This window comes from Nomascus leucogenys, chromosome 7b (assembly GCF_006542625.1).
Source record: "Nomascus leucogenys isolate Asia chromosome 7b, Asia_NLE_v1, whole genome shotgun sequence".
NCBI lineage: Eukaryota > Metazoa > Chordata > Mammalia > Primates > Hylobatidae > Nomascus > Nomascus leucogenys.
This window is the reverse complement of record NC_044387.1, coordinates 103,841,132-103,862,168: the sequence shown is the minus strand read 5'-3', so window position 1 is coordinate 103,862,168 and position 21,037 is coordinate 103,841,132. Positions and strand designations below refer to the sequence as shown.

General features: G+C 40.4%; 1 protein-coding gene across 3 annotated transcripts; it reads left to right on the top strand.

Annotated features, from left to right (window-relative positions):
* Positions 1-8: 8 nt before the first annotated feature.
* Positions 9-19,617, top strand: RWDD4 (RWD domain containing 4). 3 transcript variants are annotated; one of them, XM_003271469.4, is made up of 8 exons: positions 9-293; positions 3,232-3,312; positions 8,181-8,290; positions 8,379-8,526; positions 9,928-10,045; positions 12,976-13,025; positions 13,160-13,162; positions 17,789-19,617. In XM_003271469.4, the coding sequence occupies exons 1-8, from the start codon at positions 270-272 to the stop codon at positions 17,819-17,821; spliced, it is 567 nt and encodes a 188-aa protein (XP_003271517.1). In that variant the 5' UTR covers positions 9-269; the 3' UTR covers positions 17,822-19,617. The 3 variants fall into 3 exon arrangements, with proteins under 3 accessions (XP_003271517.1, XP_012363658.1, XP_030672218.1); XM_012508204.2 differs by having other exon boundaries at positions 39-293; positions 8,185-8,290; XM_030816358.1 differs by lacking the exon at positions 3,232-3,312 and having other exon boundaries at positions 52-293.
* The last annotated feature ends 1,420 nt before the right edge of the window (positions 19,618-21,037 follow it).

The window sequence follows — 21,037 nt, the reverse complement described above, 5'->3', positions numbered from 1 at the left end:
TTTACGCCGCTCCTCCAAGCGTCAGGAAGACGCTGCATTTCCCAGGCCCCACCAGCCGCGGCTCCGGCTCCGAGCTCACAGCCCACCGCCGGCGACTGAGTGCTGCCGAGGCTCGGGGCGCGCGCAGTTGGCGTCTGCCAGTGCCAAGACTGTGCCGCCCCCACAGCCGAGGCGCGAAAGGGGGACGCCTGGCCTTTGGGCCGCTGCCCTTGCTTTCTCTTCCTTGTTGCAAACGCCGTCCGCTCAGGAGGCGCCCCGCGACCGGCGCGATGAGTGCCAACGAGGACCAGGAGGTGAGCCCCCCGGCTCAGGGCCCTCTCCCAGCGCGGGCGCGGCGCGCAGCCCCGGGCCCCGGTGAGACCTGGTGCCCGGACGGGCTGCCCGGCACGTGCCCTGTGCCCTCGGCGCCGGCCGGGGTGTCCCAAGTTCACCGGTGTCCACTCAGGCGCGCGTGAATGGGCAGGAGTCCGCCTCTGCCTCTCTTCCCCCCTCATTTTTCATTTTTGCAAACCCGGGAGTCTCCCCTGGTTGCTTAATAACAGGGATGAGCGTCCTTGGTGAACGATCCAGTGCTCTTGGCTCTCCTTGAATCCCATGTGTTCAGTGCCTGTTTACTGAGGCTGATCACCTTTAAATTTTAGTCTGGTCATCTTTAAATCTCTTGGCTAGTAGAGGGCTAATTGAGTTAGTTACATTTCTCATGGAAGAAAATGACACTAGTGGTGCCTCTGAGTTTCTGTCCATGTTGTTTGGGGAAATCTTTTACCCATTTGTCTATTTCCACCTGAATTTATGGTTTATGCTCAGATATTTCCTTGTGAGATGCCATTTTGACATTGAATCATATAATATTAGAGTTGGGGGGTGGGTGCCACAGGCCATCTGTAGGGGAACCTTCTAACTTTGATAGGTGGGTCGATGATAGCCGCAGGGCTGCATAGTAAGTACGTGGTAGAATCGGGACTAGAAACCAGGTCTTATTGGGTGGTAGATAAGTTCACTGTTAATTTAAAGTATAATGCTTGAAACGTACTACTTTTACATGATAAATGTAATAGAATCTCTGGATTGGAAGTTAACCTTTAAAGGACCCAAAGTCCAACAAGCTAGCTAGTTGATATCTGAATCTCTTCTAAAATATTCTTGCCAGGTGAATTTCTAAGTGAATGCGTTAATAACTTCGTTTCCCTGCAAAGCAAAGAACATACAGTTTAATGTTTCTCAGAGTTTGACCATAGTCCCCTACCTTAGAAGCATTTAGATGGTTGCTAGAAAACAGATGCCTGCACTCCACCCCAGACCTAATGAATCAGAATTTCTATGGTGGGCCCAGGAATCTCCAGTTTAACAAGAAAATTTCATTCTTTCAGATGACCGATGTTCTGATTTTTGAAGATAGTTTCCTGCCCAGTTTCTCAGACCTTCTCTGAGGAAGTGGTTCCTTTTAGCTTATCTTCATATATCCATTCTTTGTTAATTTCTTCACTATCCTGGAATCACGTGTCTGTGGACAGATTTTAATTTTTTAAATGTCCCGTTTCAAAATTGTGGCATCATGCGGTTTTGTCTAGTTAAATTTACTGTCAACTAAAACCTTTTAAGTGCTTTATACAAAGCAATTTGTCTTTCATCTTAAACTTCTATATTTAGGTATCTGAGTATTAATACAAGTTCTACTTACCCTGCTAAATTTCATCATTAGCTTGCTTTTCAAAGACTTTTTGGATTCTTATTCTGCATTATTCACTGTCCCAAGAAATTGTCATCCACAAATTTAATGAACTTGCCTCCTATTTTTGTACCTGTCCAAGTCATTAATTAAAATATGGGAAAGGATTAGGGACAGAAGGAGTAGTACTATATCTTGAATAAGGTTTTCGTTCCAATCTAATCTTATTATTCTTGAAACCAGCTTGAATTTCTGTATTTTGTTTTGTTTTGTTTTTTCTGTAAAGGTAGCAAGAGAAACCTGTGGAGCCTGGCTGAAATCTATATAGTTGGTGTTTTATTCCTTTCTTCGTTGTGCCAATCAAATCTCCTTTTCTAAGAAGGGTATATCTTGTTTTTCATATGCTTATTAGGTCTTAGGGACTACTCCTTAATCTCCCAGTTCCTCACACACTATTTCTTCAACAATTTCTTTTTCCTGTTGTTGTTGCTGTTTTTGAGACCAAGCCTCGCTTCGTAGCCCAGGCTGGATTGCAGTGGCCTGATCTCGGCTCACTGCAACCTCTGCCTCCCGGGTTCAAGCGATTCTCCTGCCTCAGCCTCCTGAGTAGCTGGGACTACAGGTGCCCATCACCACACCCAGCTAATTTTTGTATTTTTAGTAGAGATGGGGATTCACCCTGTTGGCCAGGCTGACCTCAAACTCCTGACGTCAGGTGATCCGCCCGCCTCGGCCTCCCAAAGTGCTGGGATTACAGGCGTGAGCCACCGCGCCTATCCAATAATTTCTATTCTAAAATTTTGACCGTAGATCAAGCCCACTTTCACCGTCTTTAGTTTGTAGAATTCATGACATGCATCTTTTTGGAAAACTCAAACGTGTACCCAAGTGCAGTCTTTCTTTACTTCTTTTCTCAGGTATTCATCGGTGATCATAGTGAAGAACTTCTCAGTTGTAATATCAAAATGTTCTAAGAACTATGTCCAAGCAAGGATTACTAGTTACATTTTCTCTGACAGTCCTGTCTCATCTTGGGTAGATACTTGCCAGCCTTTTTTTAAAAGTTATTTTTCTTGCCCTTAGGTGTTTTTTAAAGCTTTGTATCACTGTGGGAAGGATTACATATAAAAGAAATGTATGTAAATAATGGGAAAGTATTGTTTTTCATAGTTCTTATCTTCAGGTTTAATGCTCTTGGCACCCAGGTTCCTCTTTAGCAGAGTGCTAAGAGCGCTTTCTCTGGAGTGGCTTTAAAAGGAGACTTCCTTGCCTCTGTAGGAAGGACAAAATAATAGGAGCCTCTTGACAGGGTTGATTTGAGGAGTCAGTGCGATAATACATTGTACAATGCTTAGCAGTCCCTGACACAGAGTTTGAAAGTAAGTATCATTGGTAGTAACATTGTCACGTGTTGCTGCATGCACCTATGTGGTAAGTATCTAAGGTTATGTAAGTTAGTCAAGCTTTTACATAGTTGAGTGGGCTTGAATGAAAAAGTAAAGACCCTCTATTTCTAATTCATTTATACCACTAAACAAAACTCATTCAGTTCTTTATTTCAGATGGAACTAGAAGCATTACGCTCTATTTATGAAGGAGATGAAAGTTTCCGGGAATTAAGTCCAGTTTCTTTTCAATATAGGGTAAGACATGGCATGAATAAGAGCACTTAGAATTTTGCTGGAAAAGACTAAAAGTGGCTAAAAATGCTCATTTTGTTTTTTAAACTTGTTTAAGTTTATTATGTCTGTATTTTCTATAGCGTTTAAATGGAAACATCACCCTAACATCAGTCATTTTTAACGTTTGAAAACTTAATTCAGAAACGTTTAAAAAACCAGGATAAACTTATTTTTATTGTACCAGAATCATAAGCTATTAGAAATGGAAAAAACCTTAAAAATTATGTGATCTTGTCTTTAACATAAAATAGTAACAGTAGGGCTGGGCGTGGTGGCTCACACCTGTAATCCCAGCACTTTGGGAGGCCAAGGTGGGCGGATCACGAGGTCAGGAGATCAAGACCATCCTGGCCAACATGGTGAAACCCTGTCTCTACTAAAAATACAAAAAATTAGCCGGGCGTGGCGGCAGGCGCCTGTAGTCCCAGCTACTTGGGAGGCTGAGGCAGGAGAATGGCATGAACCCAGGAGGTGGAGCTTGCAATGAGCTGAGATCACGACTCTGCCTCAAAAAAAAATAGTAACAGTATTTTATTTTGTAAATAAGTCATATAAACCTTTTATTCAAATGGTTATAAGTAGGCAGGGCACAGTGGCCCACACCTTTAATCCCAGAACTTTGAGAGGCCGAGGCAGGCGGATCACCTGAGGTCTGGAGTTCAAGACCAGCTTGGCCAACATGGTGAAACCCTGTCTCTACTAAAAATACAAAAGTTAGCCAGGTGTTATGGTGCATGCCTATAATCCCAGCTACTTGGGAGGCCAAGGCAGGAGAATCACTTGAACCCGGGAGGCGGAGGTTCCATTGAGCAGAGATTGTGCCACTGCACTCCAATCTGTGCGACAGGGCGGGACTCAAAAAAAAAAACACACACACACACACAAATGATTATAAGTAGCGGAATGGGCAAGTTTTTTATTGTAAAAGATTTACAGTTATTATTAACATTGTCACAGTTTAAACTATTAGAAATGATGCTTATGCATGATCGATGGATGACCATCACAGAAAATAAGTTTCTGTTCTCAATTCCCTTTGAAGCTTAACAGTCCTTACACCATCTCCAAGTATATAATAACCAGGGACCTCAAATGTCCAAAATTAGCAGTGGAGCTAAATCCTAGGCCCTTCTATTTGAATCCAGTTGCTACTCTTTCCTTAGCAAATGGGAGATTGAGAATTTCCCTATACTTTCCTAAATGTCTCATTCACAATGGCAGTGATTTAGAGCACGTTGTGCAGAATGCTCTAGAATGTTTGTGTGTACTATAAGACGGACACTGATGTGACACATAGGATGGATTTAAGAGGAATGATACATGAGATTAGGAGACAGTGTGTTGATAGTCAAAAGGCCAGGGGTAAAGTTCTTCCTGTGTCCTAAGTCACACCCCTCAGTTCTTGCACAGAATAGTCTGGTAGCCTCCTAGTTGACTTCCCTGGTTTAGTACTTTCTTTAGCTTCCCCCTTATACTCCACCATTTGTCCTCCAACAGTACTAGTTGGCGCTCTGAAACATTTAAGTAGTCATCCCATTCTCTTCTTTAAAATGTTTCTCCATGGGTTCCTCTTGCCTATAAAATGAGGACGAAATTTTTTCACTTGACACTCCAAATCCTTCTATTTGTTTGTGTCTCTCCAAACTTTCCCCTCCACTCACATGCCTTAGACATAATGGGTTGTGACATTTTCCCCTGTGTATTTTTTTCTAGTACTATGCTTTTGCGCACATTGTTTGATCTTTCCCTCACCTCAGGTCCATTATCCCCCTGCCTCTCCTTTAAGGCCTCACTCAGGCCTCCTCTGTGACACATTAATATTTGGGCCATGTCTCCTGTCTCTGCCCTGACTTTGACTCAGAATTAGCATTAGCCATTCCCTATTTCTTCATACTTTGTTTTGTTACTTTTGAACTATCATTCAGATTGCAGTTTGGTAAGTTACATAAATATCCGTCTTGAAGATAGGAATAGCCTTGTCTCTATCTTTGTATCTTCAGTACCCAGCACAGTGTGGGGCATGTGATAATTTATTCCTAAATGCACCATGAGTAAGGACGTAGTGATTGCATCAAGCAGGTAACTTTTGTCACTTTTTATCATCTATATTTAAAACATAAACATAAACCAGTGACATCTATCATGCAGATAATCCTTATCCAGGTCTATCAGTAGATCCCTACATTTATTTTAATAACAATACAGAGGAGGTTCACATAGCCCTGTGCAAGGATGAGATGTTGATTCGCGTATCATTCCATAGTTTTACTAGAAAATCACCATTTTGCAACCACGAGTATGATAATTGATTCAGTTACAGTTAAGGACTGTTAATAAAGGCTAAAACCTTTGGGTGAAAGGTTGTTGAGAAACAAGGTATTCATACAGTTTTGTAGTGTTGCCCCACAGACGATGATTTTTATTTTTTAATAGAGACAGGGTCTTGCTATGTTGCCCAGGCTGGTCTCTAACTCCTAGCCTCAAGTAATTCTCCCACCTCAGCTTCCCAAAGAGCTGGGATTACAGACATGAGCCACCTCACCCAGCGAGATTATTCCTTACTTACAAAATAAAAAGGTTTACGTTGAAGAGATCTGGAGAAGATCACCTTAACCATGTGATCAATCTTAGTGTCACCAATGATGATTCTGGAAGATCTTGTGTGCCTCCTTATATGATGCTATGGGAAGGTGCCACATCACCTCTGTAGTTTTCTTACCAAAAATGTTTAATTTGAATCATTTCAGATCTGGGGACATTATACAAGAAAACTAGCCTGTATTCTTTTTGGCTTAAAAGGCAGGGGAAGCCAGGCACAGTGGCTCATGCCTATCTATAATCCCAGCACTTTGGGAGGCTGAGGCAGGAAGATCACTTGAGCTCAGGAGTTCGAGACCAGCCTGGGCAACATAGGGAGACCTTGTCTCTACAGAAAGTTTTTTAAAATTAGTCTGGCATGGGGCATGCGCCTGTAGCTCCAGCTACTTGAGTGGCTGAGGTGGGAGGATTTCTTTTTTTTTTTTTTTTTTTTTTTTTTTGAGATGGAGTCTTGCTCTGTCACCAGGCTGTAGTGCAGTGACGCGATCTTGGCTCACTGCAACCTCTGCCTCCCAGACTCAAGCGATTCTCCTGCCTCAGCCTCCTGAGTAGCTGGGACTACAGGCGCATGCCACCACGCCCAGCTAATTTTTGTATTTTTAGTAGAGATGGGGTTTCACCATGTTGGCCAGGATGGTCTCGATCTCTTGACCTCGTGATCCACCCGCCTTGGCCTCCCAAAGTGCTGAGACTACAGGCATGAGCCACTGCACCCAGCTGATTTCTTTTTTATTTTTATTTTTTTACTTTTGCCACAGACTCTTGCTCTGTCACCCAGGCTGGAGTGCAATGGCACAATCTCAGCTCACTGTGACCACCCCGTGATCTGCTGGACCCCAGCCTGGGCAATAGAGTGAGACCCTGTCTTAAAAAAAAAAAAAAAAAGCCAGGGGAGAGGGCTGAGGACTGTTCTAAATTAAAGCAGAATAAAGAGGCATAACAACTCAGTGCAATCCATGATCCCTCAATGGATTATGGATTTGTGAGTTGAGGTGATGTCTATTAAAGGACACTTTAGGTATGATTGGGTAGTTTTTAATATGGTTTATGTATTAGGTAGTATTTTTGTACCAATGTTGAATTTCTTGGGTGTAATAATAATCTTTTTTTTTTTTTTTTTTTTGAGATGGAGTCTCGCTCTGTCCCCCAGGCTGGAGTGCAGTGGCGCAATCTCGGCTCACTGCAACCTCCGCCTCCCGGGTTCACGCCATTCTCCTGCCTCAGCCTCTCCGAGTAGCTGGGACTACAGGCACCCGCCACCACGCCCGGCTAATTTTTTGTATTTTTAGTAGAGACGGGGTTTCACCGTGGTCTCGATCTCCTGACCTCGTGATCCGCCCGCCTCGGCCTCCCAAAGTGCTGGGATTACAAGCGTGAGCCACCGCGCCCGGCCAATAATAATCTTGTGGTTATGAAGAAGGTTGTCCTTTTCTTAAGATACTTTACTCAAATATTGAGGAAATTTCGTTACTGTTAAATGTTTCAGCAAAAACCAAAGGGGAAAAAAAATCACATTGGGAGAGTAGGGGTTGATTCTATGGTGGAAAGGGGGAAAGATAAAGTAAATGGGGCAGGAAGTATTTGGTGAATAAGATGAATGTCAGGGTGTTCATTATACTATTTCAGTTTTTCTTTAAGATTAAAAAAGTTTAAATAAAGAGTTAGCAGAGAGAAAGAAACAAGGGCGTCTTTATTCAGAAATTGTTATCAGCTGAAGGCATTCCTTTCCCTTATCCTTTGCCTTTTCCTTCTTTCTCTCAGTTTTAAATTTCATTTTCTTGACACTTGGGGTTGTGCCTCCTGGGATTTAGCAGTTGGATAACTTAAAACAAAGATGAGATGTGTCGAGTTTGTGAATTATTTTTGTCCATTCTCTTTCTGTATCCCACGGATAAGTTGATATCTTATTTTTATCCTCAGAAAACTGGTGAAAACACTAAAACGTACCTAAGAGGTAGGCATGGTACTAGGAAAGCTGGTAGGCTGGTTAGGGACAGGACATGGGCATAAACTGAACCTATGAAGGCATACTAGGACTAAATTAATGGCAGACTGTCCTGAGACTCCCTTCACCCCTGCTCAGTCCTAGCCTGTGTCCCTGGACTTCTCAAAATATTACATTTCTGATCTGAGCATGAGTATGGGAAAGAATTCACCCTTTTGAAGATTATAATTTAGTTTTCTGTCTTTTTATCACCTTTTACAAGCCTAAGATTTCCCCTTCTCTTCAGATAGGTGAAAATGGTGATCCCAAAGCCTTCTTAATAGAGATTTCCTGGACCGACACATATCCCCAAACACCTCCAATTCTATCTATGAACGCTTTTTTTAACAACACCATGTGAGTAGTGTCTTGTTTTTACTGCTTTTCATTTCACTCTCTGTTATACCATTTTCTCTCAGCAAGGTATTACTGTTGTGCATTGTAGATCATCAGCTGTAAAGCAGAGTATATTAGCCAAGCTACAGGAAGCAGTAGAAGCTAATCTTGGAACCGCTATGACCTATACATTGTTTGAATATGCCAAAGACAATAAAGAGCAGTTCATGGAGAATCACAATCCCATTAATTCCGCAGTGAGTATGTGATTTCTTTTTTGCCAGATTCTTTTGTTGTTTTGGTTTTGCTGTTAGCAATAAATTTGTACTAGTTAATATATATTCAAAATTGGAAGAAGACTTTTGTTAAAGTGAGAATTACATGTGAGTTAAATGAGAACAATGAATTTCAGATTTCTTCTATTTAACCTAGAAAATGATATTATATTCTCTAGATTTTTATCCTTTATCAAAGACTAGAATACATCTCATGCCCACCAAAACTGAGATATCGTAGAACCTAGTATTTTTAATATTTGTTTCATCTCTTCATAAAGCTTAGACAGCTAAGGGATCTCTTATGCAGTGCTAAAATAAGTATGAAATTGCTTTCTCCATGAGGCTTGTTTCATTGTAAATAGTCTTGCCACAGTTCAATTTGTAGATGTTGCAGCATGTGGAAACTTTATTAAATAGAAAAAATTGTTTTATTATTATTTCTAGAATAGTTTTAGGAAATATTTCTTTCATGACATTAAGCATCTGTGTATGAGAACCCTTTGCACCACGTCATGCACTAAAAGACTATGAGTGGTTGAGTATAATTTAGTGTTGTCTTGTGAACCAAGTGGTAAGCTTTTGGCAGCAAGGCCTGTCTTCTGTGTGAGTGGTTTTGGCTTTCACATTCCCAACAGGACACAGAACCCCAAGAGGCAACTGGAGGAGCAGTGGAGCGTGGTAGCTAAGATCACGGACTCTGGGCCAGACCGCCTGGGTTCACATCACTGCACCACTTACCAACTCTGTGACTTTGGGCAGGTTTCTCCATCTTTCTGTGCCCAGTTCCTCATCTGTAAAATGGGGGTTATATAGTATCTACCTTCTAAGATTGTGGTGAGGATCAAATGTGTGGTATATGGAAAACATTTGCAGCAATGCTTAGACCTAGTAAGCATTTTACATTTTAGCTATCATATACCCTGACTGCATTAACCCAAATGTCTTAAAATTTCTCTTCTGGGAACCACGATGTTCTAGGTAGGCACACGTGATTTTTCTAAAGACATGTTTAAATTGTCAAATATTCACACTGAGAAACAGCTCTGTAAAGAAAAAAAAAGGTTTTAATTAAATTTCCAAATAATAGCAAGTAAAACTACCTTGGAACCTCAGATCTTCAACATAATGCTGATAATCAGATCTTCCTTCCCAGGATTTTGGTTATAACAATTGAACTAATATTACATCCTTCCATCTGAACTTTTAAAAGATTGAAACCAATAATGTGTTAAGGGCACTTGATTTTAAAAATGAATCATAATAATATAGGATTCTTTTATTTCATAAGTGTAAAAATTATCAACCCACTTCAGGATGAAGCTGTATTTAGTGTAACACAAGTTGAAACATATGAGGCTGAGAATTATTTCTTTTTTTCAGACATCGATAAGCAATATCATCTCAATTGAAACTCCTAATACTGCCCCATCAAGTAAGAAAAAAGACAAAAAGGAACAACTTTCAAAAGCCCAGAAGCGTAAGCTGGCAGACAAAACAGGTTTGTGTGTATTTCTTTTCTTCTCTTTTTTTTCTTTTTTTTTTTTTTTTTTTTAGACAGAGTCTCACTCTTGTTGCCCAGGCTGGAGTGCAGTGGCGTGATCTCAGCTCACTGCAGCCTCCACCTCCCAGGTTCAAGCGATTATCCTGCCTCAGCCTCCCGAGTAGCTGGGATTACAGGCGCATGCCACCACACCTGGCTAATTTTTGTATTTTTAGTAGAGATGGGGTTTCACCATGTTGGCCAGGCTGGTCTCGAACTCCTGACCTCAGGTGATCCGCCTGCCTCTGCCTCCCAAAGTGCTGGGATTACAGGTGTGAGTCACCACACCCAGCCGGTTTTTTCTTTTATAACCCAGATAAATAGATTGCTTCTTAGTTTGATATGGTCGATATATTTAGATTAATTCTCTACTCTTTCTTCTTGGAACATTTGGGCTAGTGAACTTTTGGGTCACTGACCTTTTGGGTCACATATGTATATTGAAAATATTTCGGGAGGCTGAGGCAGTAGAATTGCTTGAACCTAGGAGGCAGCCGTTGCAGCAAGCCGAGACTGTGCCACTGCACTTCAGCCTGGGCAACAACAGCAAAACTCTGTCTCAAAAAAAACCAAAGAAAAGAAAATATTTACTACTACTTCATCACAAGAGGTCACCATTTGAAAAAAAAAGGTAACTGAGTGGCAGAGTAACTATAAATGAGTCTAGAGATTGAGGAACATTTAAATAGTCTACAAAAACATGTTCTACCTGGAACTCTAACATGCTTTGGATTTGTTTACCTCTTTTGTAGGTGTGTGTTATTAAAAATTTTTTGAAATACAGTTTTCATTTGAAATGGATACTGGTATACCATTAGGTCTTAGTGTGATAAGTAATCTAACATTTTTGCCTGTAGTTATTTATATAACAATAATATTTAAGAATAGAATTCTCATATGTTCTAAACAAGAGTTCTTTAGAAGAAGATAATAAACTCCAGCTCATATCAACAATAATATTTGATTGCTTTTCTTTATTTAACCTGAAAACTTGCAAATTGATAAGTCTGTAAACTTTTCCACGGTTAGGGAAAATGAGGACGTTGTCATTTGTGCACTTGCACATTTACACTTATGTATGTATCTATGTGTGTGCTATTATGTGAGGTTAAAAAGTTTCTCTTTATTGAGAAGAACCGACCCTTTTATTTTGGTGAGGGCCTTTTTTTTTTTTTCTTTTTCTTTTGAGACAGAGTCTCGCTCTGTTGCCCAGGCTGGAGTGCAGTGGCGCGATCTCGGCTCACTGCAACCTCTGCCTCCTGGGTTCAGGCAATTCTCCTGCCTCAGCCTCCCGAGTAGCTGAGACTACCGGCACGTGTCACCATGCCTGGCTAATTTTTGTATTTTTTGTAGAGACGGGGTTTCACCATATTGGGCAGGCTGGTCTCGATCTCCTGACCTCGTGATCTGCCAGCCTCGACCTCCCAAAGTGCTGGGATTACAGGTTTGAGCCACCGCATCCAGCCTGGTGAGGGCCTTTTAAGTGTCCTGTCTTTTGTAATGGAATGGCAGTTTTTTTATGGTTTATGTTTTGTTTAGTATCTGTCTGTGGCAAATAGCAACTCTGTGTTTGTTTCCAAAATACATTTTTGAAATGGGAACGGTTCGTGAAATAAAAAAATCTAGGAATTCATTCTACCTAATGTCAGAGCAGCATTAAACTATAAAAACAACTGAAGCAGTAAGTTGCTAGCCGTTACAGTTTGTTGTCTAGAATTTGGTTTATCTCTCTTTGAATGTTGTAGCGTCTATGTCAGTTAGGTACAATTGCTTTCACACGTAATGGCCTGTGATCACTCTATTTCATTAATATCTCCCTACCTTCATCTCTTTCATGATGCCCACCTAAGCCATTACCTTCCTATAATGACAGTATAGGAGTTTGTGACTTGGAGCTTTCATTCTAAATAAAATTTTAATGGGACAGCCACGGCACTGTGGCTAAGTTTTAGTTAACCAAAATTGGTGATGTGCCCCCTATAACCAGTAACCAGGGGGATACGATTCTTCTTGGCATGAAAGAGAAAAGAACCAATAGCATCTGAAATTGAGCTTCAGTAATACTGCTTCTCTCCTGTAAGTATCATCGGTTAATTTCTTTTTCCCTAGCTGGAATATTCATATAATGTACTTGTTTTGAGTTTAAATTTTGAAGGTTTCATAAAGTTGAGACATGTATGGCATACATCAATCATAAAGGAAATCAAGCCATTTTAAATTGAAGAATTTTTAGATAATATTTGTTAAACTATTCTTTAAATTTGAATATTCTGTTAAAAGAATAAAAGCACTTTGCAAACTACGAATTATAAGCTAGTTTCCAAGCAATCCCAACAGATTAAAGCCCTTTTTAACGAATGTTAGATTAAATAATGAATATTTTATCAGAGCATAGCAACTAATACATAAGTTAGCCAGCCCTTCTCTTAGTCTTGAAGCCAGGCCAGACATATATTTGTGAGTCCTCCTATCTTGAGCCTAGCTTCTGGGTGTGAAACGCTAATTTATTAAACAGAACAATACAACTTATTACTTAAATAAGCAATGACCTCTTATATAAAGCAGTAGCTTCATGCAAATGCATGAAACTAATAAATGGATTAACTGCTTTTCCTGGCATTACCAACCCTTCTCCATATTTTTTCCTTGTTATCAGGTTTTGTCTTGGATAGCAATATCATAAATGTAAAAAAGGAGTATACCGAAAATATTTTGCAAGTATTCCCAGGAGAACATATTGATTCATAATGATAAACTCTTTTTCCAACTTAGTAATATGTCATTTAAATTTTTAACCTATATGTTGTGTACAATAGTATATAAAATCTTATTATTATAAAACTAGCTGGTTGGTCTTAGAAATAAACTTACTATTTTTTATCTTCTAGATCACAAAGGAGAACTTCCTCGAGGCTGGAACTGGGTTGATGTTGTGAAGGTATATAACATTTATATTCTAGTCTTTAAACTTGTTATAATTATTACCGGCAAATAATGAAATTCTTCTTTTTTGTTTTCCCCTTCACAACCTTTGGAATTCACTGGGATGTCTGTTTCCTTTTTTACATTCAGCATGTAAGTATTTTTGAAATACCTTTTACATTCCTCTCTTCCCTACACTCTCAATTTTAGATCTTTTTTTTTTTTTTTAAGTAATGGAAAATTTGCAGAAGTTACAACTACAATATAGTATGACTATGTAAGTTCATCTTAAGAATGCAGATGCTTAGGGCACAGTGGCTCACACCTGTAATCCCAGCACTTTGGGAGGTCAAGGTGGTTGGATCACCTGAAGTCAGGAGTTCGAGACTAGCCTGGCCAACGTGGTGAAACCCTGTCTCTACTAAAAATACAAAAATTAGCTGGGCATGGTGGCACACGCCTGTAGTCCCAACTACTCAGGAGGCTGAGGCACGAGAATTTGCTTGAACCCAGGAGGCAGAGGTTGCAGTAAGCTGAGATCACACCACTGCACTCCAGCCTGGGCAACAGAGTGAGACTCCATCTCAAAAAAACAAAAAAAGAAAAGAAAAGAAAAAATAACGCAGATTCTTAAATATGATTCCAAGTTATCAACAATATATGGAAACTGAAGAAAACCAAATATGGAAAAGAATGTTTTACTTTCTTAGTAGAAATTACTTTTAAGTTTTTGTTTTTTGTTTTTGAGACAGGATCTTGCCCTGTCACCCAGGCTAGCTGGTGGCATAATCACAGCTCACTGCAGCCTTGGACCTCTCAGGCTTAAGTGATCCTCAGCCTCCTGACTAGCTGGGATCAAAGGCATGTGCCACCATGCCTGGCTAATTTTTTTTTATTATTTGCAGAGACAGATATGTTGCCCAGGCTGTTCTCAACCTCCTGGGCTTAGGTGATCCTCCTACCTCGGCCTCACAAAGTGCTGGGATTACAGGCGTCAGCCACCACACCTGGCCCCAGTTTTTATGGGTTTTTTTAAGGACAGATCTTAAACGTAGTTGTTCATCATACCAAGAACAATTTTCTGGTTTTGTTTAAAATTGTTTGCTTTCATTTTGAATTTTTCTGCCTACATGTCTCAAATTTTTCTTGTATTAGCTGTAGCTTCAAATACGTTCAACTAATATTTAACATAGTAAATTAATTCTCTTTGTAGGACTTCATGAAATAAATTTTGCATTCCATTTAGTGCCACAACTCCTGTGAGAAGTGTTTAATGTGATGCAAGGGTAGTTAAAGATTAGGATTTTAGTGAGGATCCACAAATACAGGTAATTTACAAGCAGTGTATTCTTAAACCTTTTTGGTTTTTGTTTTGGGTTTTTTGTTGTTGTTTTGTTCTTGAAGACAAGGTCTGGTTCTGTTGCCCAAGCTGGAGTGCAGTGGCGTGAACACGGCTCACTGCAGCCTTGACCTCCCCGGATTAAGCGATCCTCTCACCGCAGCGTCCCATGTAGCAAGGGCCACAGGCATGCAGCACCACACCCAACTAATTTTTTTATTTTTACTAGAGACAGGGTCTCACTTTGTTGCCTAGGCTGCTGGTCCTGAACTCCTGGGCTCAAGTGATCCTCCCACCTTGGCCTCCCAAAGTGCTGGGATTACAGGCATGAGCCACTGCTTGAGGCTATTTTCTTTTCTTTTTTTTTTTGAAGCCGAGTCTCGCTCCGTCACCCAGGCTGGAGTGCAGTGGCATGATCTCAGCTCACTGCACCCTCTGCTCCTGGGTTCAAGCAATTCTCATGCCACAGCCTCCCAGGTAGCTAGGACTACAGGCATGCACCACCATACCTGGCTAATTTTTGTATTTTTAATAGAGATGGGCTTTTGCCATGTAGACCAGGGTGGTCTCAAACTCCTGACCTCAAGCGATCCCCCTCGCCTCTGCCTCCCAAAGTGTTGGTATTACAGGTGTGAGCCACGGTGCCCGGCCCTGGCCGTTTTCTTAAACTTTATTTTAAAGCCAGCCGTTTGTTCCATTGAACACATTTTCTACTGAAACTTTAAAATAATCTTAGTGCTCCTAGTAGCTAGTATAAAAATATTTCCTGGGAGTTGGGCCCTAACTTACAATTGGAAGAAACACAATATTTCTTCCTCCCCTGTGTCAGATATCTGTATGAGTGAAGCCTCTCTGGCATTCTCTCATTTCCCAGGACTTTCTCCACTGATGCTTGATGGATACTTCATGTTGTCCTACGTATACCAACATACAGCCTAACCAGCTAAATTCATTCTTTCCTCCAAATATGCTGGGCTCCAGAATGAGCAATTTTCGTAGTCAAAATGTTGCCTCTTGTAGTGCAGCTCTAAGCCAAAAGTAAGAAGAAAAAGAATCTGATCTAAAGGTGTTGATAGTGCTCCTCTTTTCCTAGCTCCAGAAGTTTTTAAGAGTCCCTGATAACAGAAATAGAATTCCAATTTGTAACAAAGAGTAAAATTCAAATTATCCAGTAATCTTGGGAGATGAAAGAAGTTTTTTTTGTTTGTTTTTGTTTGTTTGTTTTTGAGACCGAGTTCGCACTTGTTGCCCAGGCTGGAGTGCAGTGGTGCGATCTCGGCTCACTGCAACCTCCACCTTCCGGGTTCAAGTGATTCTCCTGCCTCAGCTTCCCAAGTAGCTGGAATTACAGGCACTCACCACCACGCCTGGCTAATTTTGGTATTTTTTAGTAGAGATGGGGTTTCACCATGTTGGCCAGGCTGGTCTTGGAACTCCTGACCTCAGGTGATCCACCTGCCTCGGCCTCCCAAAGTGCTGGGATTACAGGCGTGAGCCACCATGCCCAGCCCGAAAAAAGATATTTTTAAGGAGGTTACGACCTAGACATAATTTGGTCTCTGAATCTATTATGCTAAGCCAGTAGTTTCTAGCTGTGGTCTTTGGACCCCTGGGATGTCCCTGAGACTCTCTCAGGGGGTACACAAGGTCAAAACTATTTGCATCATAATACTAAGATGATGTGTGCCCTTAAACGCTTTTTTTTTTTTTGAGATAGAGTCTTGCTCTGTCACCCAGGCTGGAGTTCAGTGGTGTAATTTCAGCTCACTGCAACCTCTGCCTCTGCCTCCCAGGTTCAAGCGATTCTTCTACCTCAGCTTGGGACTATGGGCATGCGCCACCACGCCCGGCTAATATTTGTATTTTTAGTAGAGGTGGGTTTTCACCATATTGGCCAGGCTGGTCTCAAACTCCTGACCTCAAGTGATCCGCCCACCTCAGCCTCCCAATGTGCTGGGATTACAGGTGTGAGCCACCATGCCCGGCCTTAACCCATTTATTTTATTTTATTTTATTTATTTATTTTTGAGACTGGGTCTCACTCTGTCACCCAGGCTGGAGTGCAGTCACGTGATCTCGGCCCACTGCAAGCTCCGCCTCCCGGGTTCATGCCATTCTTCTGCCTCAGCCTCCCAAGTAGCTGGGACTACAGGCACCCACCACCATGCCTGGGTAATTTTTTGTTATTTTTTAGTAGAGACGGGGTTTCACCGTGTTAGCCAGGATGGTCTCAATCTCCTGACCTCGTGATCCACCCACCTCAGCCTCCCAAAGTGCTGGGATTACAGGCGTGAGCCACCGCACCTGGCCAACCCATTTTCTTATGAAACTTCTCTGGCGTTTTCCAGAGGCTGCATGACATTTGATGATGCCATCACTAATACTCTTAAAGCACTAAGAGAATGTGTGCTTGTGTTTTCTTGTGTTTACCAGAATTTTCTCAATCAGTAGGTTGAGGATGTGCATACTAACCCAGGTTGTTCTTAGTACTTCTACAGTGCTGTTGTTAGCTGTCTTCCATTATACCTGATTTACTGTTGAAGCATATTTGTGAGAAGCCAGCTGTCTTCCACTGAGCTAGGTAATAAAGAGATTTGGGGTGGGGCATGGTGGCTCACACCTGTAATCCCAGCACTTTGGGAGTCCTAAGCAGGAGGATTGCTTGAGCCCAGGAGTTCAGGACCATCTGGGAAACTGGTGAGACTCCCTCTCTACAAAAAGTTTAAAAATTTTAAGAATGGGAAGAGGTCCTCAGGCCGAAATATTTGAGAACCAGCACCTTTAGTAGTTTCTGCTTCTCACGGCTCCCCACACTCTCGTGTTCTTGGAGTTGTCAGGTGCCGTGGCCTTTCTCAGTACTTAGAGCACTAGTCTGATCAGAATCGTCTTTGTATTTTATCTGCCTCCCCTTACCCCAAATCTGCCAACCCCTGCCAAAGATTTTTCTTAGAAAAAAATTGCAATGCAAAAATAAGACTTTTATCATATTTTCAAAACTATAAGAATTTATTGTCCGGTTAAGATGGTAAATCTAATGTTACGTATTTTTTTATTTGACCACAATTTAAAATTATTTTTTAAAAATTTTAAAAAGAACGTGTGATGGAAAACAAGAACATGAAGAGTGTCATTCATTTTATAGATGGTACCTTCTATTTGTATATTCCTGGTTCCACTTTACTTCCTAGAAAGCTTCAAGAGTGTCCCGCTCACCCACCCACCACCTTGTTCTGTTTAGATTTTTGTCGAGGTTACATTTTGAAACCCATTTGAAGTAGCTGAGCTTGAAGTTGAAAAGTAGTTACATGTGGTAAAAGCTGTAGGTGATTGAAGTTACTTGAACCTTGTTGCCTATAGTTTAATTTTGATACTCCATGGAAATAATGAACTCAGAAAATATCACTTAAACTTGTTGACTATTTTCTCTCTTTTTTTTATAGTTAAGCAAAACTGGCTCTAAGGATGATGAGTAGCACTTGAAATTTGAGACAAGGAAAGAACATTCTTTAAAAAGTAAAACTGGGTTCAAAATCTTTCATTACTATTTTCTGGTATTGAGGCGGCTTTTTATAAAACACAATTTTTTGTATGTTTCTTACATTAAAAAGGTTGTAAGTTGAAAGTTCATGAAGAGATCTGGTTGTATTAAATTATTTTCACAAACTTGCCTTAATAAAAGGTGAAAATGTTACTGTTTAGTATACTTTATGAAGCCTCTTGAGCTTTGTAAATGGACAGGCATGGGGAATAAGAATCAGTGTTAATTTAAATGATCTTATCCTGGTGGATGTGCTATTTTCTTAAAGGAGTATGAAGCCCTTTTCAAACTATCATCCCAGTAGAGCCAAGTACTCAGTGAACAGTTACTCCATAGTGCAATCCATATTAATAGGTTTCTTCTCTTAAATAAAGTCTTCATCTCTTCTTTTGCTTAATTACTGAAACGTAAATTGCTTCAGAGACATTTAAATGCTGGTATTTGAACTTTATACGTGATACTTTTGTAGTTTCTTTTAATTTTTGAAAGGTGAACTGCTTCCCTTTAATAAATTAATATCTATTTGTACTTTTCTCTTGATCTGGGTCAAGATGTTTGATCATGAGTGCTTTGAGTGATATGTGGAATAGGAGAATACAAAAACAAATCTGCCAAATACACTAGAAAGCATTTTAGTAAGAAATGCTGGCCCTTCCTTAAAACATTTCTCTTGCATATACCAGGATGGGAGTAAAAGATGCCTTAATATTTAGTTTTTGTATTGTTGGAGACATTGATTTTAATAAAATCCTATTTATCTGCTGTTGTGTGCTTTTAGTTGTTGGATAATTGAGGTCTCCTAAATGGTTCAACATAAAACCACATTTCAAGTCTTGTTTCTTTTGGAGTGTCTTTTCAAGTATTCAAATGTATTTCTCAACCTGAGCATCTTTTTAATTATATACTTGGGAGTCTTTTAAATGCTGAACTGTTACACGTGCTTGATTTAAAAATAATAATAATAGAGGAAACTATTGGTCTAGTTGTGCTAAGAAAAGTTTCTGATGTTTATGTGTGATGTACAGTGATCTTGTATATGTGCCCAGCTTTAAGAACACATAAAACTGTTATGTCTGGTAGGGAGATGGTTAGTACCTCAAGTTAGTTACACCTGTGCAGCTTGGGTCTGAGTTTTGATAGAACAGTAAACATTTAAAGAAGAGCAGTTTGAGCTGTATCTGCGGTTTTTACTCGTTAACTGACTTAGCTAAATAGTTTGAATTATAGAGTAAGTGTAATTACAGCAAAGGAGTTAATCTCATTTTCAAAAGCTGTTTCACATTTTATTTCTTGAATTAATGTAGAGCAAAACATGTTAAAATTCAGGACCACTGGAATATGGCAACTTATGTTGCAGGGTTGTGTGTGGGTAGTATTTGTCGTTGTACTGGCTTGTTTTTTGTTTTTGAAGAAACATCTGCTAGTGGAATAAAATACTTTGTTTTGCTCTGAAGAGACTGAAATTGTTCAGGCTTATTATGGCTCATAGATTACAGAGAATGATGCTAGTTACATGCCAATGAACTATTTTTACTCTTTTTATATGAAATGTACAAATTTCTAGGGGTGATGGTGATGGTGGTGCCTCTTACTACCTTATATAAAACACTTGAACGGCCTCATCAATATTGCCGTCATCTGTTTAACACTCCCAGTATATTTTCTCAATGTCTGTTTACTTAAAATTTTGTGGAGTGACATAATAAGCAATAAAGTCTGAATTATACACAGTGATTTTTCTACACATTTTATTTCAAATCACTTCAGAGAGAATTGTTGATTTTATAAATCTGCATGGCCTTATGGTGCAAGATGTGCCCTCCTACTAGAAACTCTTCAAAATGTTGGATTAAAAAATGTTTTTCAAATGAGCTCACAGGAGATAAGGAATGCCTACAGGCTAAAAAATTCAGTGAAAGTTGGAACCTAGAGGTTAAGGACAGCTTTAGTTTTCAGCTTCAAGGGCCCAGAAGACAAAAGACGAAGGCCAGGATCAGCCTAGGTTAGGGAGTCATACCCCCAAAACATCTGTAAGACTGAGGCCCATCCTCCAGTGCGAGCCCTGAGGAAATTTCTGTCTTGAACTGTGGTTCTGGATGGAAGAGTAAAATGTAAGTATATACATATATATGTGTATATACACACACAGTCCTGACAGTTTGTGCCCCCAAGTTACCTCACACTTGGATTTCAGCCCAAATTCCTCCCCCTATGTATGATTTTAAAACAGACAAAACCTCAAGCCAGTATTTTAGTTGAAAGTAGGACCAAATCGGTAGGGGCTCTAGGTAACTGTTAGAAATGAACACACATCTCTGTTCTTTCAGAACTCAACTTGAACCCAGACCACTAGTGAGGTGCCCCACAAAGAGTTTATGGAATGTGTCCTCACAGTCAAAAATCACAATACATAAAAGCAAGGCATGAGCCTGCCAAAAAAACTTAAGGAAATAGGAGCCGCAAGGTATAGTGATAACCATACAGACTCGAAGTGTGTTTTAAATAAATAAGAAACTGAGTAGGGAACAGGACAATTATCATAAGATTTGAAAACCAAAGAGAACTTCTTGAAATGAAAAAATTGAAATTGAATTTAAAGATAGCAAATACACTTGCAGTGAACCTTGACAAATCTGATATGTATAAATATCCTGTGGAATGAAACTGGTACTGGCCGGCATTTTGGATTTTCTTTTTGATTGCAGCATTAGAATCATCGTTTCTTCACAGGCCACAGCTTTTTTTTATTTGTTGCTTGATTCAAGCTTTCACCAAGCCCTGCTTGGTTGGTACTGTAGATAGGCCTAACCCTGGATCTTGGAATTTTTTTGGAGGGTTTTTCTTTTTTTGTAGAGAGATAGGGTCTTGCTCTGTCACCCAGACTGGAGTGCAGTGGCACAGTCATAACTCACTGCAGCCTCCCCAGGACCTAGGCTCCTGAGTAACCAGGACCCCAGATTTGCAGAAGAGAGCAGTTTTGAGGATTCGGCCAGTGTTTCCAGAGGGCTGTCTGTGATTGCTTTAATCATAAATTTGGCAGGGTGTGGTGGCTTACTCCTGTAATCAGAGCACTTTGGGAGGCCGAGGCAGGCAGATCACTTGAGGCCAGGAGTTCAAGACCAGCCTGGCCAACATAGCAAAACCCCGTCTC

Coding starts and splice junctions, on each gene's coding strand:
- RWDD4 (XM_003271469.4), top strand. CDS start 270: ATGAGTGCCAACGAGGACCAGGAG. Junction 294..3,231: donor GTGCCAACGAGGACCAGGAG/GTGAGCCCCCCG, acceptor TCTTTATTTCAG/ATGGAACTAGAAGCATTACG. Junction 8,291..8,378: donor GCTTTTTTTAACAACACCAT/GTGAGTAGTGTC, acceptor TGTGCATTGTAG/ATCATCAGCTGTAAAGCAGA.